The sequence below is a fragment of the Triticum aestivum genome, chromosome 2A (assembly GCF_018294505.1).
Source record: "Triticum aestivum cultivar Chinese Spring chromosome 2A, IWGSC CS RefSeq v2.1, whole genome shotgun sequence".
Taxonomy (NCBI): domain Eukaryota; kingdom Viridiplantae; phylum Streptophyta; class Magnoliopsida; order Poales; family Poaceae; genus Triticum; species Triticum aestivum.
The window spans coordinates 739,388,507-739,414,861 of record NC_057797.1 but is presented as its reverse complement, the minus strand read 5'-3'; the positions used below and the strand labels follow the sequence as shown (position 1 = coordinate 739,414,861).

At 42.9% G+C, this 26,355-nt stretch overlaps 2 protein-coding genes and 1 non-coding gene across 3 annotated transcripts; 2 read left to right on the top strand and 1 right to left on the bottom strand.

Moving 5' to 3' along the window:
- Nucleotides 1-1,464: 1,464 nt before the first annotated feature.
- LOC123190754 (peroxidase 2) lies at nt 1,465-1,989 on the top strand. Its single transcript, XM_044603464.1, has one exon. It carries the CDS (start codon nt 1,465-1,467, stop codon nt 1,987-1,989), a length of 525 nt encoding a protein of 174 aa, XP_044459399.1.
- Nucleotides 1,990-7,154: 5,165 nt separating this feature from the next.
- Nucleotides 7,155-7,349, top strand: LOC123038354 (U2 spliceosomal RNA). The gene has a single exon (XR_006417815.1). It is a non-coding gene; the product is annotated as a U2 spliceosomal RNA (small nuclear RNA).
- Nucleotides 7,350-8,343: 994 nt separating this feature from the next.
- On the bottom strand, nt 8,344-22,183 carry LOC123191958 (wall-associated receptor kinase-like 8). Its single transcript, XM_044604482.1, has 3 exons — nt 21,244-22,183; nt 9,981-10,088; nt 8,344-9,545 (listed from the first exon to the last, which is right to left on the bottom strand). The coding sequence occupies exons 1-3, from the start codon at nt 22,181-22,183 to the stop codon at nt 8,344-8,346; spliced, it is 2,250 nt and encodes a 749-aa protein (XP_044460417.1).
- Between the last annotated feature and the right edge of the window lie 4,172 nt (nt 22,184-26,355).

Sequence of the window (26,355 nt, the reverse complement as noted above, 5' to 3'; positions counted from 1 at the left end):
CCTTATCATAGATAAGGTCTCTATGTAATCATTCAATCAAACTTAAGCAATCTTAATAAAAGTGGACACAGACATACAAGTGTCACCATTCCTATTTTTTTTACCAAGGAAATAGGAATGGTGGTACCGAGAGTGGGTTTTCTATCATGCACATGATAGCTGTCGTCTGATGTTGTTTAAGGTTCATATTACGTTTCTGTTTTTTTGACAATGGTTGTCTCGTGTATAAAATCATGTTTTTGTTACTTTTTTTAAATGTATCATAGCGATTTGTTGGGTACCAGCAAATCCACACTGAAACAAGTTCACTCTTATTCGTTGGTACGCAACGAAACATTATGATGCATTTTAAATAAAGCAAGAAAAGGTCATTGAAAAAAATAGCGCTATAGTGTTCCGAGCAATATCTCGCTAAATAAAATCAGTGTAAAATCGTTCACTATAGCGTGATATAGCTTCGCTAAATTGAATTTTAAGGACCGCACTATTTTTTCATACCATGCTATTTTTTTTCCTTAGAAAAACTAATGAAACATTAATTATGCAATACCGTAAAACAAACAAACATTGCAAAATTCCAGAAAACATAGTATGAATCCCAAAGCAACGAACCGCGAATGCATGCACGGTATGGTAGAACATCATTTGGCTGGCGGTGCCACCTCTGTTAATTTGTTTGGAAAAAGAAAAGGGTACAGCGAGTCAGCGACATAACCGGAAATATCCCCTATAAATACCTCGGTGCACGTAGCTAATTAGCTCTCGTAGCCGGCACACACTACACACTACACTTCATACTCAAGTCAGAAAATTCTCTTTGTGGGTAGATCTAGGCAAGTAGGCATTACCAATGACATCATCCAAGCATGCCTTCGGTTCCTACGGCATCATGGCCTTGCTCTTCTTCTCCGCGGCTATTGTTTCAGCCGAGCTTTCGGCTGAATTCTACGACGAAAGCTGCCCGGACGCTCTGGACATCATCGAGGACGCCGTGAGAGCCGCCGTCTCCAAAGAATCCCGCATGGGCGCGTCGCTGCTCCGCCTCCATTTCCACGACTGCTTCGTCAATGCAAGTGTCTTCGTACGCTCGTCACCTTCATACGATTTCTCTTTTCGGCAGGACTAACCATTGACCCGTGGACTTGTGCAGGGCTGTGACGGTTCGGTGCTGCTCGATGGCGCCACCGGCGAGAAGAATGCGGTGCCAAACAAGAACTCCCTTCGCGGCTTTGAGCTGGTCGACGACATCAAGGCGCAGCTCGAGAAAGCCTGCGCCAAGGTGGTGTCCTGCGCCGACATCCTCGCCGTCGCCGCCCGTGACTCCGTTGTCGCGGTAAGCAGCACCATACAAGCTTCAGAATTCAGATCAAAAATCAAAACTACTTGCTTAATTCTGTTATGAACTCCGATCAACTGCAGTTGGGCGGGCCTACCTGGGACGTGGAGCTAGGCCGGAGGGACGGGATGACGACGAGCCAGGACGCCGCGAACAGCGACCTCCCGGCGCCGACCTCCGACCTCGGCGCCCTGACCAAGGCATTCTCGATCAAGGGCCTCACCCAGAAGGACATGGTGGCGCTCTCCGGCGCGCACACCATCGGCCAGGCCCGGTGCGTCAACTTCCGCGGCCGCCTCTACAACGAGACCGCACCCAGCCTGGACGCGACGCTCGCCACGTCGCTGAAGCCGAGGTGCCCGTCCACGGACGGCACCGGCGACGACAACACCTCGCCGCTGGACCCCTCCACGTCCTACGTGTTCGACAACTTCTACTACAAGAACCTCCTGCGGAACAAGGGCCTGCTGCACTCGGACCAGCAGCTGTTCAGCGGTGGCGGCTCGGCTGACGCGCAGACCACCGCGTACGCGTCCGGCATGGGCGCCGGCTTCTTCGACGACTTCCGCGACGCCATGGTGAAGATGGGCGGCATCGGCGTGCTCACTGGATCCAGCGGGCAGGTCAGGGTGAACTGCAGGAAGGCCAACTGAAATCGAGTCAACTGTGCCAGGATTCTCACTATGGTGATCATGTCAATTGTCATGTTGTGTGTGTGATGATGAGTTCTGCTTCCAACGGTTGCAGTACTACAACCACAATGATATCAAACAGGAATAATAAGATCACATGAAGCTGCTTGAGTGTGGATGCATGTTACTCGATTTTGTGCACCATATAAGTTTGATGATCTGATCTTTTAATTTTCTTCGAGACAAATCAGATCTTGCAATTTGTGTGCTGAAAGTTCGAAGAATTTGCAAACGAGCTGGGCCTAATTTGTGCCGTGCTACACGTTACGCAATTGGGCGGTCTGACAAAAACTCAAAACTCAAAGTGGAAGCACGGCCCTGTCGACTTGCCTAGCACATAGGGATACGGCCAGCTCCTGGTAGTTTCTAAAATACTAGATGACCCGGTGCGCCAAATGGCGCAGAGACCCATTTGAAACCATGTTCGTGTTGAGAAATATTTGCCTCTTTTAGTAACTTTATGTTTGATCAAGGATAGAGACCATGTCAAACCCGAAATGTTCTGAACGTGTATTTGGACAACGTGCCATTTGGCTCTATGTTACCCAAGTAAGGTGCAAGGTCCAAATTAAAGCATCAAGGGTAATGATTCTAAACCTTTTGTAACAGAAACCTTTGCATTTGTTAGTAACTTCGAGTTTTAGCAAGCACCGAGGGTAATAATTCTAAACCTTCTATATGAAAAGTTAAGGAATACCTATGTTCAAACTATATGCTTTAGCATGTAAAACTAATTCAAACTGTGCAAGTTGAAATATTTAGAGACCGGTCATAAAATTGCCGGCTCCACTCTACTGCGACGCGAGGGCCGGCTTGCTGCACCTTCCCCACATAATTGGCCAGAAGGTATTTTAAAATTTTCAATTTTCTACATTAGTATTTCTTAGACACCATATAGGAGATGAGAGAACAGTAAAAGCATTGTTAAATGAAAACTATGTACCTTAGCTATCTAAGGCTTGTGAAAACTGCAATCTTGAAAGAGGAAAACAACATTAGAAATCTTAATGTTCCTGGTCCTGAATAGTGTATTCGTCTAAATATGTAGTTGATCACCCGGTGCAAAGTAAAAAACATTCTCATGATATACCGCTGGGAACCTAAAAGCAAGTGATCACACATACAAACATTCCAAGGGAAAATGTGTAAACTCACAACTCAAACAAACTACTAACAGGACCATGTATGATTTTGCAGCTTAGAATCTACATAAAACAGAACAGTGCAGGTAACCTCTACCTAAATCTCACTACTAACTTTATTCGAACATTTATTCTTAGATCATCCGTACTCCTTTTATGTACAAATCATGCAATATCTCTGTCTAAATCAATGCCAATGCATGCACATGCACAAGTCTGAACTAAACAACATATATGATATAGCATAATTATATGATCTAAAATAGATGCATGATCAGGGGAGGAAGATGGTGAAGCCAAAGATGAGCAACTGAGATTGGGGAACGACGACCGGCGAGCAGCAGTCCATAGTGATGGCCGGCTCCATTAGACCATGACGTGAGCAACGCTGGAGCTCCGGCATGGCTGCTCCTTCCCCATGCCCGTCCTACTCATCCTCCCCTGCTTCTCCACACCAAGCATGAAGACCACACCAGCCAGGCTCTCTTATGGCGACGACCTGCGCCCGATCCAGAATCCTTGCTGCACAAGGAAATAGATGACCCGAAGCAGTCCAATAATTAGTAGCATCAGAGATCTCATACATAGCACATTCAGGAATATAACGGTTTACATTCTGGTCAATGGCAGCATGAAGTCCAAAAGCATCAAGTGAGGCAAGAAGAAAGGTTTAAAGATAGTTCAAGGTAAAGAAAATCCTTAGGGTTATTTACAACAATTTATTTAGGTTGCTTTCATAAAGCATAGTGTGACACCATCCAGTTAACAATATGAAGTGGATGGCCGTCTCAATTCCTTGCTTCATGTTGGGAGACCGGCTCATGAACAACCCATGAACAGAAAGCATTCCAGCGACAATACGTGTTGGGAGAACAGCTGATGAACAGAAAGCATTCCAGCGAGGATGCACATACTTAATATGGTTTGGCTCATAACATAGTTGAAATTCGTTGTCTCAATAGTGCTTCACATTAATTTTGGTAGAAACATATTTCACATTAATTTTAATTAAGAGGAGCAGGGGCATTTCCTCAATGAGATGGCAGATGCAAGCAATTGTGATCAGCAGAAAAGGCTAAATCATCAGGGTGCCGACGACATAGATCAATGGAATAAATTCTCACAAATGAAATGACAGTGAAGGGGCTATGAATCTTGACTCTGGGTTGAACAAAGTAAATGGGATAAGCTTACCTTGCCGCAGAGACGACTGACACCCAACTTCAAGAAAAAAGGCAAGTACGCCAAGCAAAATCTGCAAGGGAAATCTTAATTCAGACATGGTACCACCTGGACATAGCAAGACATCATCCGGATGTCTAAAATGCACCTCACCTACTGGAATCACCCTCGCCTCAATGAAAGAAATATAGCCCAGTTTGACCCTGAATATGAAGCAAAAAGACATAATGAGACATGCCAAACCTGCAATGAATGAATGAATTGTCTGAACCTACACTGGATAGCTCATGTCTTGACTGTCGCTCACGCTCTTGTGATCTTGTCCAGCTTGATACACCGTGCGCAGTGCTCACTGGCGCTCGCCATCTCCCAGCCGGCGAGCCTTCTTACTAATGCATCAATAACATGTATGAATTTTTCTCCAATTCTACAGATACGAAGAAGGCATTGCAGTGATACAATTTTCCAAACTCATAGCATGATTCGAGACAATATAGAAATGGGGGGAAAATACAGTAGTGTGCATCAATTTTACTTACTTGTGCGAAAGCTATCAGTCATGCGCATCAATGATTTCTCACATGTTCTGCATAAAGAAAACATACAAATATAAGTATATAAGATTATCGCCATTTTTGGATGAGTAATTATTTGCATTAAGGTTCAGAGAACGTCCTCTATTGCCTTACAGTCCAACTGGTAAATATAAGTACATAAGAAAAGCATACTGTTTTGAAATGCAAGCCAGCAAGTAAAATAAAGCAACATGAGTTAGCTCCAAAGGATATAATCTGATAAGAGGTCTCACATTCCTCAAGTAATTCATGTATATGGTTTATAAAATTGTAGTGTAATAGAATGAAAGCAAATGTCCCCTTGGGATTTTCAAGCAAGCAAACAAAATCAGATCACACGGAGAAAGAAACACCTCTAATTTCTTGTTCATGTACTTCAAGCTCCACACAAATTCTGAACAAAATCAGATCTCACACATTCTGTTTTTGAAATATCGCATGGAGAAAGAAGCATCTCTAATTTTCCCTAAAGCAACATGAGTTAGCTCCAAAGGATATAATCTGATAAGAGGGCTCACATTCCTCAAGTAATTCATTTATATGGTTTATAAAATTGTAGTGTAATAGAATAAAAGCAAAAGTCTCCTTGGGATTTTCAAGCAAGCAAACAAAATCAGATCACACAGAGAAAGAAGCACCTCTAATTTCTTGTTCATGTACTTCAAGCTCCACACAAATTCTGAACAAAATCAGATCTCACACATTCTGTTTTTGAAATATCCCATGGAGAAAGAAGCATCTCTACTTTTCCCCCGATGTGCTTCTCCACACAAAATCTGAACCAAATCAGATCTCACACAATTGAGAAATAAAAGAGAGGGCAGTATTTTCACCTTGGGCTTGAATCATTAATCTGGTCATGGTGACGCCACCCATGTAAAGCACGCTGCCCAGGTCTCTTCTTCCTAATGTGCAACACAAACTGAAGGCATGCCATTACAATAAATTCAGAAATAGACAAACTCAAATGGATTTATTCAGTTCAGTTTAGAAAGTGGAGTTAAAATAGACTGCCCCTAATGAAGCTGCTAATACTAATCACAGAAAATGATACATATTCAAAGCACCCAGCCAATCAGGTACTTCCAAAAATCAGGAGAGAAAAACATAGTTGAGGAGCGGCAACAGTGCATGAGAGGAAGAGAGGGGATGGAGGAAATTTCCTTGTCACGAGGAGTCACAGGTTGTCCTCGCCTTCAACGACCATGCACAGAGCAACACAGGACAAGGACAAGGGCAAGGACAAGGGCGTCCTCCTCCCCAACCACCACTTTTCCTCAGCAGCCCTGCTCCTCCGCAAGCACCATGAAGACATGCCTGCCCTGATTTGCCACGAATCAAGGGATGAGCTCAGGTTACAATGCAAAGATGAGTAAACGATGAAGAAAAAGCTCACCTGTGCAAAACTGACCTGCGGTTCGTAGATGCGGGAGAGACGCGATGGTTCCCCTTCGGCCAGCCGCCCACACGCGCCCTCTTCATCTCTCCTCCCCGTCAAGCCCGCGGCGCGGCATCTCCCCCGTCGTTCCACTTGCTGGCCACGCACGCGGCTCCCTCTGCCCCGATGTGGGTGGTCGAAGCTCGCCAACGGGCGTCTCCGGACCAGGCGGAGAGGGCTAGGAGACAGAGACAAGGGTGAGGGTTTGGCGAGGAGGAAGAGAGGAGATGGATCTGACCACTTCCAACCTGAGCTTGCCGGCAAGCCATCCTCTGCTACCCAAACTTGCGCACCTCCAGCTCATGAGCAGATCCCCCACCATACCTCTCCTTCTCTCTTCCTCTATCATTGCGCGCCGTCGTCGAAGCTTGGGCCGTGCGGGTCCTGCGGCGCGTCGCCGAGGGGATGGGAGGCGGTGACAGCAGGAGGAGGGCTCGCAGCGGAGGCGGCCGGAGGCGAGCGCGCGTGGACGAGGAGGGAGGGAGCTCGGGGAGGCGGCTGCGGGTGCGGGGGAGGAAGGTTTGGGGGCAAGGATTCTACAGGCGGAGCGGCTGACTTTTATACACCTGCACGTGAAAGTACGATAATGCCCTTGGCGGGGCACGAAATCTACAGGCGGTGGCACAAGCGATTTAAAGGCGACGTGGAGGGAGCGGTTCTGCCTAGCAGTCTAGGAGGGTTTATATGTTCAATAGTGTCTTCAGTTCTGATTAGTACCACATTGCCTGGCTACGAAAGAAGAGTCGGTGGGGAAGGATACAAAAGGAGGAGCAAGCCTTACTTCAAGTCATAACTTTCTTGACCTTTCGACTAAGATCAAGTGTAGTATCTGTTCTTATCAGTTTAATATCTGATACGTGGATTTACATGTCAATATGATATTAAATTATTATTTTTGTGAAGGAGGATCCACATGTAGCTTGCTACATGGATCCTTGAGTATCACCCTAGTGTTGCACTACTGCTACGGCTCGTGCACCCCAACAAGATAAAACTCGAATTGTTCTTCTCTATAAAAGTTAAATTGTTCTTGAAATTATAATATTCATTTAGAGATATTTATTAAATCATCAATATTTTTTATGAACATAATTATCATAAATTTTTAAATTAACTTTTACACATCCAAACTTGAGATTACAGAAGATTCATTTAGACACTTATTAAACCAGGGACAACATGGTGGATGAAGGCTCAGAGAACAGTAATTAACCGGCTCAATTGGTGAGATTTTAGTGCCCGCTGGTTGGCTAAATTTTCTCTTTCAAATTTTTCACACCCAGATGGAGTGGTGTTGTTGTCCATTTTTAAATACTTTTAGAATTCGATGTACTAATTTACACCCTATGCAATCTCCAACTATTTTTTTTGCAGGAAATCTCCAACTATTTTTACCTGTACGCATTTGTAACCAAAATTGATGCCCTTTAAAAAATAAATCTAAAATTAGTATATATTAAATACAAATGGCATTCTCTCTTTATGATTTACATGTTTTTTGTTAGGGTTGTCAATCAAAATGCATGATATTATCTCAATGAGGCTGGTCACGTTTGATGTTGACCATGTATATTGTGTGTGCCTGGTGGATTTCTAGCCAAGTTATAATACAAGTATTTCGACAAAGCGTCAACGTAAATTTTTGCAACAAAGCATTGTCTTTTCATTTTCAGTGGTATCAGGTTAACATGCATGTTGCTAATTTGGTGCTTGAACGGGAGCTATTTACAGTGTGTACATTCATGGACCTGTCAACATATTTTTATTGCAAACTTCTAATATTCAGTGAGACAAACTACACGCCAGGTATAAATTTTAGCTGAATTAACTTTATTTACTTTCACATATTTGGTTCTACATCACCTACTAGCATTGGAAATACACATATGGTTATAGGCTTATAGCACATAACATACATTCCACATTATGGTACCAGAACTCTTAATAATAATTACAACAATTTGCCTTGCAAGTAAACTCATATTGGAATTTCCAATGAATGGATGAACTCCTTTTCCAAGCTATATACTCTACTTCCTTCGCCACCATTGTTCCCCTTCCATGGCTGGTCTTTTAGAGGACTCTGGCCCACTCTTATTGTTTGAGAATTGTGATGGATATTTGAGCTTTGGACATCTTCAAGTATTGTCTCAACTTCCCTCATTGTAGGTCTTTCTTCCCCTTTTAAGCTTAAGCATGCATGTGCAAGTCTTGCAACCACCTCAACATCTTCAACTCCTCCTTCAAGAACAATTTGTGTATCTAGAATAGCTAACAGACAATTGTCTCTCATTAGTGATACAAAGTGTGATGCTAGGCTTGTGGCTTCCGATGAATGAGAAGAAAAAACTGGTGTAACCCCCGTTAGTAGCTCTGCTAGGATCACACCAAAGCTGTAAACATCACTCTTCTCTGTCAGTCGACTAGTGTAGTAGTATTCAGGATCAAGGTAACCATAGGTTCCTTGCACGACTGTAAGTATTCCTGTTTCGTCTATTGCAATTGACCTCGAAGCTCCAAAATCTGATACTTTTGCTGTTAAAGCGTCGGTAAGTAGTATATTGGCGCATTTGATGTCTCTATGGTATACTGATATGGAAGCAGCTGAGTGTAGATATGCAATAGCCTTGGCAGTTTCCAATGCAATCCTCAATCGATCTTTCCATGACAAATGGTTCTCAAGTTGGCCATGGAGATAAGACGAGAGAGTTCCATTTGAAATGAACTCATAAACTAGCAGAGGAACTTCTGTCTCGAGGCAGCAACCAAAGAGCTTCACCACATTCCTATGGTTTGTCTGTGAAAGTATAACAACCTCATTTATAAACTCGTCAATTTCCCTCTGCACAACATTTTTGGCCTTCTTGATGGCCACAACACGTTGATCAGATAAGATGCCTTTATACACCGTGCCATGCCCACCGTCACCAAGGATACGGTTATGGTCAAATTTGTTGGTTGCTTGCTCTAGCTCTTTTAAGCTGAAAATCTTCATCTTTTCGGCTATATCTTTGTTTGAAGAGATCAACTGTTGCAGAAGAAATCCATGGTTTTTCCTAAACAACTTTTGTCTAAACTTCTTGGCTCTTCGTTTCTTGAGTTTTTTTGTGACTTGGGCAACACCCAGGAGTGAAAATAGTAGGCCAAAACCAACAACAATTGCTGTTATGGTAAATGGACCTGCAGAAAACAAACGTAAGATTTGAGAACAATATTTGTTGTGTTCACTTCAAGAAATCAAGTTGCTACATTAAATCTATTTCGGACTTCTCAACTATGCCATGAAAAAGTTTTCTTGTAATAAGAATATCTACTAGACCATTGATATTGGAAGTACTTTACATTCGTTCTTTTTATTTCCTTTATTATCCATGTCTGAATGATCTACAATACTACTAATGCTTTGAGTTAGCATTAGAGATAACTGTAAACTGAAGGATCAAGTAGCTAGGTCCTAGCAGTAGTAGTATTAAAAAATGTAACTTTCTAGTAACACTTATCTGTATTTTATTTCAGGGAGAAAATCTAAACTCACAATAATTGATGAACAAAACATGAAATTTTCCTTTTGCACTTATCACCAATGAAGCCTTGTATTGAGTGTGTTTTCTGTACCTGCTAAGTTAATGATGTTTTTCTTTGCTGAGCAACGGTATGTCCCTTGCATATTGACACAGGTACCATTGCAGGGATAAACTTCTGGTTGTAGGCACTCGTCGATATCTGAAGGAAAAAATACATTGTTGGAACGCAGGAGGCTTTATATATCAAATGGAAAAATAAACAAAGATAGGACACACATGTTCTCTTGTAATGATATAACTACTGCAAATATGTAAGAAACTACCTACTAACATATAACTTGGCACCCATCAGTGATGTATGCGTTGCCATCGTATCCTAGAGAACAGCTACACCATCCTTTTTCATATAGTCTCCGAAAAAGTAATAGCTATCATTGTTCAAGCTTAAACATCCAAATTTAGAAAATTTGGATCCGACAGACGATGTCAACATGTCCTCTTTGCCAATCAATCCAACCACTCTAACATTGCTGGTACACTCAGCCTGGCGAGGGAAAACATCCAAATTTAGAAGATTCAACGCAGCCGCCAAAATTTGTCTATTCCATTTAATGAAACTTGACGAGGCATGCACCATTATTTTCGCCTGTTCTAGCTCAGATGACACAAGCATTTAATTTTGTTTTCGGCAAGTGACTAGGCAAATTTCCTGTATTTTCCCTCCCAACTCCGGCGAGGCTGCACAGCAAATTTTCTCTATTTCTACCCGACCAGGCAATGAATCTTTGATTGTATGGCGCCTTTGCGCCACTGGTGTTCCGAACAAAATCCTTGAAGAACTTTAGTTAATAAGGATTTCCGCCGCTGCTGCTGAGTTCTATAGCGAGGCGTTTGGCTTGGAAACGCCGTCTAATACGGGGAGGGCGTTCAGCAAAATGCCATGAAAAAGGTCTAATTCACGGTGTTTATGCTAATTCGCCTATGTATGTAGAACTAAACTATGCGGCATTTTGAAATTTCGCCGCCGATGCACCTGGGTTTCGAGGCGAATCCTCAAAACACCCAAATGCTCTGCCCTTGTGAGGCGATCCTCCAAAATGCCTCGAAACAACAAGTAATAAGGCATTTTAGAAAATGCCCCTACCATAACGCCTCGGATCAACTGACGTGTTGTAGTGGATCGACGGAAAGAAGTGACCGACCTCTGGTCTTGACGAGGACTCCCTTGAGCATTTTGTCAACAACTCATCTTCACATCAAGTCTTTAACCATTTGCTCGTGGTTCACCATTGGTTAAGCCCCCGGGAAGAAGTTAAAACAAGTGAGCTTCCCTCCGGTGCACGAGCCTCTACAGAGGTGCGCCGCCTACCGGACATTTGAGTGCCCACACCCTACCGCACCACCAGTCCCCACTCCTGAGGCGCCTTGCCGCCGACAAGGCCCTAAGCGGTAAGCTGCTGGACCCGTGGTGTTTTCTGGTCGTATTACATGAGCCATCACACCTCTGCCTTTTTTAGCACACACATATACTTAGGGCATTATAATGGTGCTACCCACATAGGATAAATACTGAGATGGAGAAGAGAGAATCCATAAGAAATGGCTCGTCTTTTCTTATGTCTCACCATGTTTTTAGACATGTTTTATTGTTATCTCTAAATTACATACAAGGTTTAAGATAAGACTTCTTATCAACCATTATACATGATCTTACCATTTCGGTTTGGTTAAGAGGCCACAACCCATTTACTTAATCGAGAATAGAATTCCAGATGACTCAAAAGCCTAGCCCACTTAAGTTAAAATGTTTTTAAAAAATATTAGAAATTTCTACAAAGAGGCGCGATCACCAGCGTAATCACTAATTAAGAAGTACTTATCGCAAAGGTCACTCCCACATCCCCAAGTTGCGACAAGTAGCGCACTGCATATGCACCATTTGTCATAGCTTGGAGTTTTTCCTTTTTCATAGATTCATTTATTCAAAATGTTTTATCTTAAACTACATGTCCAAATCCCGAACCATTTTCATCGTTGGATTCCTCGCATCGAGATCTTCAAAACTAGATCTCATGTTGATAGGTTACAATGAACTTTTTCACGAAAAAATGGACGAAAAAATGTTTATTTTTTTACTTTCCAAAGAGGCACAACTATGTCTCTTATGGAAGCAAATCTGTGCCTCCACGAGAAGAAAATCTGGGCCTCTTGCAGAAGGAAAAAAATAAATATACATTTTTTATTTTGCGAGATGCACGACGAAGCAAATTCGTGCCTCCACGAAAAGTAAATCTACGCCTCTCATAGAAGAAAAAAATAAAATGCATTTTTTCGCGCAAAAGTTTGACTTTTTCCTAAACCTAAAAAACCCGGAGGGAAACCAAAAAGCTGAAAAAACATCTAAAAGTCGAAACCACGTATAGAAAAAAATCTGAAGAAAGCACACAAAGCACGACACGTGGCGGCGACTGAGAACACGCCAATTGATGCGTTCCCAACCCACTAAAAGTGACCCTTGCGGAGGCTCCCGAAGGAGAGCATTTGCTGATTAGTTGCTCCCGGTCACCAGGGACCTCCTATTGCATCAAATAGGAGGGCTTCTGCACAGCGAGACCTCAATTGGGCCGACACATTTGATAGTAGCGACAAAGCTACCGTACAACAATTTTTTCCCTATTTGTTTTGTTTTCTAGCGTTGTTTTCCTAATTGGTTGTTTTTTAATCAATTTTCTAATTCTAATCTTTAAAAACATTGATGTTTTTCAATATTTTTAAAAGTAAAGATATTTCTAAAAAACACAAAAAAATCAAAACATTTTTGAACATGTTTTGTAGAACATGAACATTTTTAATATTTTCGTACATTTTATGATTTTTTTAATGTGAGCAGTTTTTAGCACAAATTTATAAAAATGTAATTTTTTTGAAAGCATGAATTTTGTGAAAACATGATTTTTTTAATTGGGAAGCATTTTGTAAAATTCCAAACATCTTTTGAAATGTTTTGAACAACTTTTAAAAAAATGATTTTTTTGTTCTTTATGACATTCTTATAGAAGGAAGTTTTTAAAATGAATTCTAGAAAAGGAAGAAACCTTAAAAGAAAACAACAAAAATAGAAAAGGGAAAAACGGACCGCAAAATTCTATAAAGTTGTGTACAGTAGCTACTGCTAAATGGGTCAGACCAGTCTGCTCATTCGCTTGATTTCCCGTATGCATATTGCTCAATACAATGTTGGAGAGAGCGACAGATAGAATGCGCTATGGCCCTTCTAAAAAAAGGATACACGAGGGTGGGCGCGGGTGCAGTTTTGGGAACAAGTGCAAATTATAGTAACCTTCGGATCAATGGTTTTCAACCTGGCAAAAATACTACCATAAAAATATATTATGCCTTTCTTTTGATCAAATATAAAGTCTGATATTATGTTCAGCCCCAACACTTGTGATACTGTCACAAATTCTGTCATGAGTACGTTGGGAATACTTAGTGAAAATTGGAAGGAGAAATACCTGGGCCAGCCTATCCATGTGGGTCGCTCTAAAAGGACGGCTTTCAACTATATCAAACGCAACATGTGTTGCCGTGTGTATGGTTGGCAGGAGAAACTTCTTGGTAAGGAGAGTAAGGAGGTTTTGGTGAAAGCTGTGGGATAAGTCATTCCCACATTTGCTATGTCATGCTTCGACCTAACAAAAACATTTTGTGCGGAACTGAACACTCTCCTTGGTAAGTTTTTGTGGAGCCAACAAGACAAGCAAAATGCAATGCATTGGATTAGCTGGGAGAAGTTGTGGCAACACAAGGAGATGGGTGGATTGGGCTTTCGGGATATGCATATGTTTAACTTGGACATGTTGTCGAGGCAAGGATGGAGGCTCCTTCAAAATCCAACCAGCCTGTGTGCAAGAGTTCCGAAGGCTCGATACTTTCCTAACTATAGTGCTTTTGAGGCTGAAGCTCGCGATGGAATTTCGTACTCATGGCGAAGCATTCTGAATGGGCTGGATCTTGTGAAGCAAGGTTACATATGGAGAATTGGCGATGGCACAAGAGTGAAAATTTGGTTGGACCCATGGATGCCAAGACCCTGGTCAAGACATGTCATGAAACCAAAAGGAACCAGTTTGCTAACTCATGTTTCTGAACTGATATGCCCAATTACAGGCGGCTGGGATGAAGGTCTTGTCAAGGATACTTTATGTGCAAAAGATGCTCGCCATGTACTAAGCATCTCGCCGAGGGAGGGGGTGGATGACTTCATAGCGTGGCATTCTGATAGCAAGGGTAACCACTCGGTGAAGAGTGCATACATACTTTAGGTCGAGTTAACTAAACATGAATAGAATGGAGCACTGGTTTCAAGCTCTTCGCGAGCCGGCCAACTAGAAAGAACTAAAGATCAGACTTAGAAGCGCATATGGAAGCTACCATGCCCGCCGAAATTCCAGATGTTTGTATGGAGAATCTGGCATGAGTCCCTGGTCCTATGTGCTAACCTAGTGAGAAGGGGTATACCACAGGAGAAATCAAGTTGTTTCCTAGGCGGCAGAGGAGAGGAGGATGGCGGGCACCACTTTATAAAATGCAAGTGGGTTAAAGAAGTGTGGCGACGGCTGGGCTTGGAGCTGGAACGTAGCCAAATCGAATGCATCAAGGGCGTGCATGCAATGCTGGACACTTTGTGGGGATTAGATGAGAAGAAATGGGTGCTCATTATTACCCTCTGGTGGCAGTGGTGGAACCCGAGAAAAAAAGTATGTGAAGGTGAGCTGCCAGTGCAAGTGGCAGAACTAGTCAGATGCATCTGATGCAATGCACTGGAGTACAAGGAAGACTTTAGAGGAATCTACCCTCTAGGGCATGGAAGCCGCCCGACATAGAGATGCTCAAGTTCAGCCTCGATCGACGGAGCTTTCGTCCCTGGCAGTTCGATTGGTGGATGGGGTGTGATAGCTCGTGATAACACTGGACAAGTAATAGTTGCTCGAGATGGACGCTAGGATCACAGCCAGGATGTCTTCGGTGTGGAGATCAATGTGATGGCAGCAACAGTGACAACAGCGGCTGAGCTTGGAGCCACCCGGGTTGCTTTTGAAACAAATTCACAGTTGCTTGCGGATGCTATGAATATCCGCACAGTTGACTCCTCACCATACGCAGCGATTATTGAAGACCTCAAATATCAGCTCAAGATGTGATTTTCAAAACATAGTGTGAGCGCAGCACATGAACGAGGACAAGATAGGTCTAGTCGAATGTGTACATTGTATGGAGTGGAACTCTAGTGTACCGCCCACTGTGGTTGTTTTGTGTCTCGGGCGGGTGATATGCCCGAGTACCGTTAATAACTTCAAATTCAAATATCCAAGGCATTATGTTATGATGATACGTCTCCAACGTATCTATAATTTTTTATTGTTCCATGCTACATTATATCCTGTTTTGGACATTATTGGGCTTTATTATACACTTTTATATTATTTCTGGGACTAACCTATTAACCGGAGACCCAGCCCAGAATTAATCTTTTATGCCTATTTCAGAGTTTCGCAGAAAAAGAATATCAAACGGAGTCCAAACGGAATGAAACCTTCGGGAACGTGATTTTCGGAACGAACATGATCCACAGGATTTGGACCCTACGTCAAGCAATCAACCAGGAAGGCACGAGGTAGGGGGAGCGCCTACCCCCCAGGCGCGCCCTCCACCCTTGTGGGGCCCATGTTGCTCCACCGACATACTCCTTCCTCCTATATATACCTATGTACCCCCAAACTACCAGATACGGAGCCAAAACCCTAATTCCACCGCTGTAACTTTCTGTATCCACAAGATCCCATCTTGGGGCCTTTTCCGGAGCTTCGCCGGAGGGGGTATCAATCATGGAGGGCTTCTACATCAACACCATAGCCTCTCTGATGAAGTGTGAGTAGTTTGCTTCAGACCTACGGATCCATAGTTATTAGCTAGATGGATTATTCTCTCTTTTTGGATCTCAATACAAAGTTCTCCCCCTCTCTTGTGGAGATCTATTCGATGTAATCTTCTTTTGCGGTGTGTGTTTTGAGATCGATGAATTGTGGGTTTATGATCAAGTCTATCTATGAACAATATTTGAATCTTCTCCGAATTCTTTTATGTATGATTGGTTATCTTTGCAAGTCTCTTCGAATTATCAGTTTGATTTGGCATACTAGATTGATCTTTCTTGCAATGGGAGAAGTGCTTAGCTTTGGGTTCAATCTTGCGGTGTCCTTTCCCAGTGACGGTAGGGGCAGCAAGGCACGTATTGTATTGTTGCCATCGAGGATAACAAGATGGAGTTTATATCATATTGCATCAGTTTATCCCTCTACATCATGTCATCTTGCTTAAAGTGTTACTATGTTCTCTTGAACTTAATACTCTAGACGCATGCTGGATAGTGGTCGATGTGTGAAGTAATAGTAGTAGATGCATGCAGGAGTCGGTCTACTTGTCTTGGACGTGATGCCTATATACATGATCATACCTAGATATTCTCATAACTATGCTCAATTCTGTCAATTGCTCAACAATAATTTGTTCACCCACCGTAATACTTATGCTCTCGAGAGAAGCCTCTAGTGAAACCTATGGCCCCCGGGTCTATTTTCCATCATATTAATCTTCCAATACTTAGTTATTTCCTTTGCCATTTATTTTACTTGCATCTTTATTTTTCTTTATCATAAAAATACCAAAAATATTATCTTATCATATCTATCAGATCTCACTCTCATAGGTGATCGTGAAGGGATTGAAAACCCCTTTATCGTGTTGGTTGCGAGGAGTTTATTTGTTTGTGTAGGTGCGAGGGACTCGTGCATCGCCTCCTACTGGATTGATACCTTGGTTCTCAAAAACTGAGGGAAATACTTACGCTGCTCTGCTGCATCACCCTTTCCTCTTCAAGTGAAAACAAACGCAGTGCTCAAGAGGTAGCATATGACCATGATTCAGTTAAGCAACACCCCTTAACCATAATTACATGATATCATATGATGGTTTCATGTGCCTAGCGTCTAAAGAAATCGTAGCCATTCGAGGACAACTTGGGAGGTCAGGAAACCACTGGTCAACATTGGAGTATAGTTATATTTCTTCCATGTTAGATTTCTGTGTGGTTCGCGGGAATATGTCAGCAATGGAGGTGAAGTCTTCCCTGGAAAAAATTGAGAGTGAACTTCATTTTTACCCCCTAATTTCCTGTTTGTGACAGATTTTACCCCATCTAGCAGAAATTCTTAAGTTTTACTCATTTTAAGCGAACTTGCACAAATTCTTGCCCCTCTTAATTATTTTTATGATCAGATCAATTGGACCTACATTTCAACGTTGTCCATCAAGGTTCATGTGCGGGGAGGAGGACCAAACTTCTTTGAGTTCCACCGAGCTTTGTGAAGTTCCTTGCGTGAATCCTTGAAGGGATTGATCTCGATCCATGTTCCTGTCTCCCATTCTCATTGCTTCTCGCTTTCATTTTTCCTTGCATGTGAGATATGGCAGCTCTCTCTATGAATGGCTCCTTCTCGGTGACGGACGGCACGTCATCAGCCGGTATGATCCTTAGATGGCATGACAAAAGAGTTAACTATATTGCCTACAGGTACTAGTTTCACCGCAATGATGTATCCGAAACGGAAATCCATGCGATGATGCAAGGTATGGCTTTGGTTATACAACATCCAGAAGTTCCAGTATTGGTGCAATCAAATTCGTCAATGGCGTTATCAATCTTTCTAGACATTCGTTGGATTAATCTGCATATGGTCAGCTAGCTTGGAAGAATAAGGCCTTGATGGGTGAGTGGGACTTTAAAACACATAAGCTTCATTCTGAACAAAAAAAAGAGTAGGAGATTGTTTAGCAAGTTATAGCCATACCGAATGTTGCACTACAGTGTTTGACTACAAAGAGGGCCCCAGTGTATCGATGATCTCTTGCCTCTTGATTGTAAGTCCATAATTATGGGGGGAAAATCCTTTTACCCCCGCAAACAAAAAAATAGGGATCAATCTTGATCTGTGTTGTTCTGTATCCAATTGATTTTCTTTTCTTTTTCTACCATGTCGAACAGCAGGAGAATCAAGCCTCTTGATTGGAAATGTGCTCTCGTTTGTATTAGGAATGATTATGTGTTATGCATATTGTGAACATTTACAAGGTATAGAGGAAGTGCCCTCGATCTTCCCTCGAAATGGAAGCTCCTAAGAGGGAGGAGAGGAAGAGGCCGGTGAGGCCGAGCTAGTGGAGCACATCCGACGGGCTGCTATTTGGTGCGGTTTGTGCTACAAAAAAGTAAACTAAGCGGGAAACACCGAAGTAATTAACCCTTTTACGCGGCAAGCCAAATTGGCGCTAAAACATGGGGATGACTTGTCAAATCAAGAAAAATAGATGGGGTAAAAAATTGCACAAGTTTGCTTAGATTGAGTAAAAATTAAGAATTTAGGTTGCATGGGGTAAAAGTTGTCACAAACGTGAAACTAGGGAGTAAAAATGGAATTAACAGAAAATTTAAGATGAAATCATGTAGAATAAAAGTCTAGTGTGTTTATTCTTACTACTGCCTCTGTTCCTAAATATAAGAAGACATTTTACTGTACATCAGATCTATTTGGGCCGTCCATTTATGTGGTTGAAGGGTCCAGATGAGCCAATACTACAACAGATTTTCGGTAGTATATATTGTTAGTTAGGGGCATTATAGGCAGTTCACTGTTTATCTATCTGTTTATATCAATCTCGTGGATAGGTTCAGGCATGCAGGTCTGCTTCCCGCCATCGTCAAGCACCCATCTCATCCAAGTGCCCTCCCGTAACGAGCAATAGTATTACTCCCCGTGAATCTTACCGGGAGGAACTAAACACCGCTGCTTGCCGCGTTCTTGTATGGTGTGGCCTGAGGTGAGCCGTAGTCGAAGTCGATTCGAGCGTATCGCCGTGACACCGCGGACTCCTGGTTTAAGGCCACACACTAGCATGGCATCGATCTCCAGCTTGACTCGCCCTGTCGTCTACTCGTCCATCAGCTCGATGAGGCCCAACGCCTTCATATAAAACGATTCCTCCTCGTTACCGTCGTCCATGTCCGGCCGGCCAAGAAGCGTCTCCATGTCAACAGAGAACACCATGAGTCATCCGGGCTGAAGCTTAGTACGTTGCCGGGGAAGAACTGAGTGTTAGCGCAGGCCCCGGCTCACATCACAGGTCTCGTTGAGGAAATTTATGTCTGCCAAAGAACGCACGAACGAAGCGCGACACGAATACACAAGGACAAGCCGGTTGATTGAGATCTTCGAGAAACTAGCACACATGCACATAGAAAGCTAACCTCTCCAGCGAGCTGGCTGCTGGATGGATTCTTTCAAAGGACAAGCAGGTAAACACTACACGTACGAATCGATTCCGCCGGCCGGAGATGCAAGAGAAACGTACGCGAACCCGCTGATCTGATCTGAACATACGCACACAGCGTCGGGTCTGATGGGATTAATTTAGTTAATTAGATTATCATCATTAAAAAACAAATCTCCCTCTAATAAGTAATTATCAATATATCCTAAAGAAAAAATTTAACCGATCAATACTGACCATTGGATCCACTAAATACTACCCACAATTTTGGGTAGTATGATGCACCGTAAAAAATCTTAATATAAGACCTTTTAGAGATTCCACTATGGATACATACGGAGTAAAATGAGTAAATCTATATACAGAGTAAAATGAGTGAATCTACACTCTAAAATATGTCTATATACATTTTGTATGTAATCCATAGTGGAATCTCTAAAATGTCTTATATTTAGGAACGGAGAGAGTAGTATAAATACGTACGTGCAATACTTGTTGATATTACAAAAATAGGAAGGACATTAATTACTGATTGATATTAGGCAGAATATCAACTATAAATAATTATATGATTAGTACAACCATTGATAATTGGTATGATATTAATTGCACGCTAAACATGTTGAGCGCTCACCATTGAAGCAATATAAATCGTCGGATTAACATGGCTTGATGGCTGAGATCAATAGGATCTGGCTCTTTGGGTCTTTTTAAATCCGTAGGGTATAGATATAGATTCTATTGTGGTCATCATGGGTGATCATAGATGGAGTCGGGAGTCTATGGTGTTTTGGTCTCCTGGGATTGTCGGTTCTTCATACGGCAAATTGCCGCCCCGTGTTCTAGATTTTCTTGCCAACGGTTGTGTCTAAGGGCCTCTTTGGTTTGAAAGATTTTTTTATAAATTTTGGATGATTTGTATCCTAAGAACCTGTTCCTATGGAAGCCCTTTGGACCATTGGATTGGGGCCTCCAAATTCCCATGTAATCCACTCATATGCCTCTCATTTCCTGGGAATTTAATTTCAACCATTGGGTGTCCAATGAACCGCAATGAACGGTTTGATTGTCTGCTTCATTTAACAAGATCTTAGTTCACATATAGGGATGGCTAGATTATGTGGAATTAAAGAAAGTAGAGTTAGCCCAGCTTGTGCACATTTGGCTGATAGCTTAAAAATATACATTTTTCCTATAATAGAGTGTGCATTTGTTTTTGCAAAAGTTTAAATTTCCTAAACTTTGATTAAGTTTATAGATAAGACGATATATATATATATATATATATATATATATATATATATATATATATATTGATAACTTTTAAACCGTTAAAAATTTAGTGACTCTTAACTAGTTCTGTGGCAAGCTATGATAGATACAGTGTATTTTGATATTATATAGGTAAAATATATGTCATGATGAATCTAACGGTGTTGTTATGGTATTCTGGATGTTAATAAGTTCTCCACAAATTTGGTCAAAGTTCAGAAGGTTTGATTTGAAAATCTAATACGCACTATATTTCAGACATATATGGAGTATTCAATTATACAAGAACCTTGTTCTTTTCCTGAATCTATCAAAGAGTGGCGGACCTAGGCTTGACCAAGGGGGTGCCAACCTCATCTCTCACAATAGAAATGCCATGCATATAACCCTAAAACATTGTCAGTGCCATTCTAACCCTATAATACACACGTGATTAGACTAACTACTACGAGATAAAAAAAATAGTGTTGCATTTTTTGAGAGGGCACGGCACACTGGATTCACCCATAATGTTGGCATAAATTTTAGTTTTATAACCGACCATTATTGTTTCAGTTTTTTTATCCGATGTTAATTTCTAACTAGTCAATTAAGTATGATATTTTTGTCTTCACTTTTTTATTTATGGGGAAAAGGTACCATGATTTTTTTCTTCAATTTTTAGCATTTATTGTAATATTGGTAGAAAAACAGGGTACCTTGGCATCCATCGGCGATGTAGGGGTTCCCCTCGTAACCTCTTGAGCAGTTGCACCGTGCTCTGTCGAAAACATTTCCATTGACGGCATCAACAATGACGCTGTTAACGCTGATGCATCTCTTCCACTGGGAGACACCGGGATCATACAGGAACATATCCTGATCGGCGTCCACGTGGAGCGACCATTCCAACACCGTCAGAACCACCGTCGAATCGACCAGCTTCCGCGGATCGTCGAGGAACTTCTTCTTCAGCGCGTCCTGCTGGCCCCTGAACCACCTCTGGTCAGCGATGAACGCTGCCGCGTGCACTAGTAGTGGAGAGGCAGCGGCAGCGGCAGGTCGCTGGGCTAGGTCGTTGAGCTGGATGGTGTAGGACGAGAGGCCCCGCGCGACGGGCGTCTGGCAGCAGCCGACGCCGGAGCAGGAGGCGGAGGAGGCGTCCCTCGGCGGCAGCAGCGCGGAGCGGGACACGCAGAGCGCCGCGCAGACGCCGATGCGGTCGCTGGCGGAGTATAACGTGTCGTGCGCCACGAGGTTGGCGAGGAGGTTGCATCCCATGGCGACGAAGCGGTTGTGCCTGGCCGACAGCGCCAGGGGCCCGCCGGGCCGCAGGCCGGCGGACCATGTGCCGTTGAGCTGCTGGAGGGAGCTCGTGTCGAGAATCCTGGTGCGGATCCGCACCGTGCCGTCCGGCAAAGAGATGCCGACCACCTCCGCGCCATGGTCACCGCCCAGGGACAGCTTTGGTGGATGGCGCGTCCCGTCGCAGGTGAGGTCGAAGCCCTGGCGGAAGCAGCCCTTGCGGGTGCCGAATGGGTAGGGCACGGTGACGTCGCCGCAGGTCTCCGGGCAGCCAGGCAAGGCGATCGGAGCGGCCAGTGCTGTCACTAGGAGCTGAAGAAACATGAGCGACACGATCACGACAGTGGTGTCCATTGGATTGGTGGCCAGGTACAAGCCAGGGCTAGGCGCATAGCAACTCATCTGAGACCTTGTGAGCATATATACAAGCTGTCCATTTTATGCAATGATTGTAAGCAATCATGGACGAGGTTAATTACGAGGTGACATTTGGAATCTCGTGGAAGTCATGAGTTGACGTCGTGTTTAGATTAGACTCGCAGCTCATTTGGATGCCTTTTTTGTTTTCTTTGGAGATGGATGGATGGCACGATCGACGAGATGCTCTTCATAGGATACATTAGCTTGTTTCGAGAGGATATATACACTAATTAATCGTGTCAACCGTCGAATATGTGAACGAAATAAATTGCTCTGCAAAGGGTTGACTTGATGTGGTATTGCCACGTACTAGCATTGTATTTACAAACTAGGGAGATATTGCGAATTGAGCGTAACTCAATTGGTTAGTTTTTTTTGTTCGAACCAATCCATTAGAATTCAAGTTCTAGACTTGACACAGGTGCTTACATTTTTGTTCAAAACAAAAAATCAAAGAGATATTATTATAGTTTATTGAGAAAAGTTTATTTTTGATCCCTCAGCTATTCAACCTCCCTAACAAGACATCTTGCAGCCTCAACCATTCACACAAGACATCTTTCTTCCCTCGACGAATATGACGTGGTTCCGCATGGGTAAGCATGGTTTTGACTAGTCGTTGCTCTCCCTCCCTCCCTCTCTCTCTCTCTCTCTCTCTCTCTCTCTCTCTCTCTCTCTTTGTGTGTGTGTGTAGCCGCTCGAGGGAACATGGTTTCCCCACCGTCGCCACCACAGCTCTACCCGCCTCCCCTCGCCGTCATTGTTGACGCCTGACTCGTGGTTCCAAGGCACTCCTTGCTCTTCCTTCCTCCAACTTTCCTTGTTCATCCGGCTCCTCTTCCCGCGCCTTTACATATTTGTTCAAAACAAAGAACCAAAGAGATATTATTATAGCTTGTTGAGAAGAGTTTATTTTTGATCCCTTGGCTATTCGAGCTCCCTAACAAGACATCTTGCAGCCTCAACCATTCACACAAGACATCTTTCTTCCCTCGACGAATATGACGTGGTTCCGCATGGGTAAGCATGGTTTTGACTAGTCGTTGCTCTCCCTCCCTCCCTCCCTCTCTCTCTCTCTCTCTCTCTCTCTCTCTCTCTCTCTCTCTCTCTCTCTCTCTCTCTTTGTGTGTGTGTGTAGCCGCTCGAGGGAACATGGTTTCCCCACCGTCGCCACCACAGCTCTACCCGCCTCCCCTCGCCGTCATTGTTGACGCCTGACTCGTGGTTCCAAGGCACTCCTTGCTCTTCCTTCCTCCAACTTTCCTCGTTCATCCGGCTCCTCTTCCCGCGCCTTTACATATTTGTTCAAAACAAAGAACCAAAGAGATATTATTATAGCTTGTTGAGAAGAGTTTATTTTTGATCCCTTGGCTATTCGAGCTCCCTAACAAGACATCTTGCAGCCTCAACCATTCACACAAGACATCTTTCTTCCCTCGACGAATATGACGTGGTTCTGCATGGCTAAGCACGGGTTTGACCAGTCGTTGCTCTCTCTCTCTCTCTCTCTCTCTCTCTCTCTCTCTCTCTCTCTCCGTGTGTGTGTGTGTAGCCGCTCGAGGGAACATGGTTTCCCCACCGCCGCCACCACAGCTCTACCCGCCTCCCCTCACCGTCATTGTCGACGCCTGACTCGTGGTTGCAAGGCACTCCTTCCTCCATCTTTCCTCGTTCATCCGCTCCTCTTCCCGCGCCTTTACATAAGTGCAAGATGTTGCTGCGGTCGGTCTGACTCTGAGGGCTGCCATGGAGGGCTGACTCGGTGTGGGGGTGACATACTGCATGTCAGCAGTACACCTTCCGGTAGGAAGCAGGTAAGGGTGGTTTCGAACGTCAGGTTGGCGGCCCTGGACATCAGGTTGCATGACCGGCTCTCCTGCGAGCATCGTGGCGGCGGATGTGGCTATTTTCCTTAGTTGTGCAGGTGGCGGGGGTAGTGGCGGCGAGTGGTCCTGTCCAGGTCACTGCTGACGATAGTGGTGTAGCTAAGAACTGGATTTGGAGGTCTTGACTTTGCCATTGCAGGCCTTCCCTCGGGGTGGACTCGGTGGCCTAGGTGCCTCGTTGTGGTGCGTGCGAGTTAGCGAGAGAAAGCTCCGCGCTTTGATGTCGATCATGGTGATTCTCGCAGGTGTCGCGTCCCTCTTTGAGGTCCTCCTCCTCGTCCTAGGGCTTTGAGATACTGTTGTAAGCAAGCTCAACCTATGTTGGGCCAACCAGGGGCCTAGGCCCCAGTGAATTTCTACATTTCTAGCTTAATAGCGCAATGTTTTACTAGATAGGTCCTAGTTAGCCCGACAATTGTGCCCCCACTTACTTTTTTAGCTGAGTTTTCCCCTATGCAAGAGCCTTATATTCTACCCCTATACTAGATCTTTGATAGTGTTGCATGTTTCCTAGCACTCTAGGATATTAAGTTAGCTTCAAAATAAAAGAAAAATGATTTTTTTTGAAGTGGAACGCAGCGGCCGCACACGCAGTTGGTCGGTCGTTCATTTCCCTCACGATTCGAAAAGGTGGCTAGTCTCCTACATGTGTGTTTTAGGCATTGATTACTTTCACGGTGGGGGCGGGGGGCATATTGCATGCTTTTGCTACAATTTGCATGCTCAGCCACCCCAGCTACTATGCTTTTTTCCTCTGGCTTCGATTTTAGATCTAGTATATTTTTTGAACTGAAAGTTTAATATTATGTTTCGTTTGCATATTCGTGTTTGTTGCTACGACCATTCTTGTGGCAGTGTTCTTCTACTTTTAAAAAACTGTTTGGCTAGTTTTAAAAGTGTTCACACCTGTTCATGTAATTTTCAAAAGAATTCACCTATTTAACGAAATTTGACAATTAAAAAGTGCTCACCTACTTAAAATAAAGTTCACTTTTTTAAAAATGTTTGGCCTAGCTTAAAAAGTGTTCACTCCTTTAAAAAACCAAGCAATTTCAAAAAAAAATTTGTTCTCGCATTGTAAAAAATGTCATGTAATTTTAAAACGTGTTCATGTCTTTTAAAAATGGTCATGTAGTTTTTTAATATTTTCATGCATTTTTATAAATGTTCACGAGTTTATGCAGAAATGTTTTAACATGAAAATTGGAGAAAAGGGAAAAAATGAAACCGAAAAAAGCTGAATGGCAAAAAGTTGGCAAATTATAAAGTAGAAAACGAAAAAAGAAATAAAAGAAAAAAGGAAAAAATAGAAGCTTGAACATGAACATGAAAGGGAAAGGCAATTGGGACCAGCCCATATGGAGTGCTGATGACCAATTAATCGGCTATATCTCCCAATAACCCGATTATGGTATTTTAGTAGGATCACCGAACGGGCCCTTAGTCTCTTTAAACAATGTACTTGTATATAAAATCATGTGCTCCCTCCGTTTCTAAATATAATACCTTTTAGAGATTTCAATATGAACTACATATAAAGCAAAATTAATGAATAGACACTTTAAAATACGTCTATATAGATCAGTATGTTGAAAACTCTAAAAATTCTTTTAGCATGGTCTGCCGGCTCCTGACTGGTCCTAGGGGAAGCAACAACAGGCAACCCCACGGCGCGGCGACTATATCTCACTACACGCGAGTGTTTGTTCGGGCTTGCTGAAGGATTCCCTCCCATATGTAGCTATTGGTCCAGCTCATATGCAATGTTTTTCCTGTTCGCTAGATTTCGTTGTGTTCCTTCCCTGGGATTGTCTTCCCAATACTTTTTTCTTCCTTTCTTTTTTCTTTTCTTTTGTTTCCTTTACAGCTTTCTTTGGTTCTCTGTTTTTCTTTGGTTTTCATCGTTTTTTTACATTTTCATGGTTCTTGCCGATTCTCTTTGTTTCATCACAGTTTTTCTTTGGGTTACTTTTTGTTTATTTTTTGGTTTTCTTCGCTTTTCTTAGTTTTTCTTCTTTCTTTCCTTTTTCCTTTGTTTTAATTTGGTTTTGTTTCTTTCTTTCTTGGTTTTATTAGTTTTTTTGTTTTCTCTCATCTTTCACTGTTTTTATACACATTTTTGGTATATATATCTAGTATATTTTTCTAACAAATATTAACACTTTTTAAATACATGATCAACATTTTCTGAATACATGGCCAAAAAAATTGTATACACAT

Bases quoted from the DNA above. Each gene is read 5' to 3' on its own strand.
- LOC123191958 (XM_044604482.1), bottom strand. From the start codon at position 22,183: ATGGACACCACTGTCGTGATCGTGTCGCTCATGTTTCTTCAGCTCCTA. The intron at 10,089-21,243 runs GTACCCTGTTTT...TTTTTCCTTCAG, and splicing joins CATCGCCGATGGATGCCAAG to ATATCGACGAGTGCCTACAA. The intron at 9,546-9,980 runs GTACAGAAAACA...TGTTTTCTGCAG, and splicing joins AAACATCATTAACTTAGCAG to GTCCATTTACCATAACAGCA.
- LOC123190754 (XM_044603464.1), top strand. From the start codon at position 1,465: ATGACGACGAGCCAGGACGCCGCGAACAGCGACCTCCCGGCGCCGACC.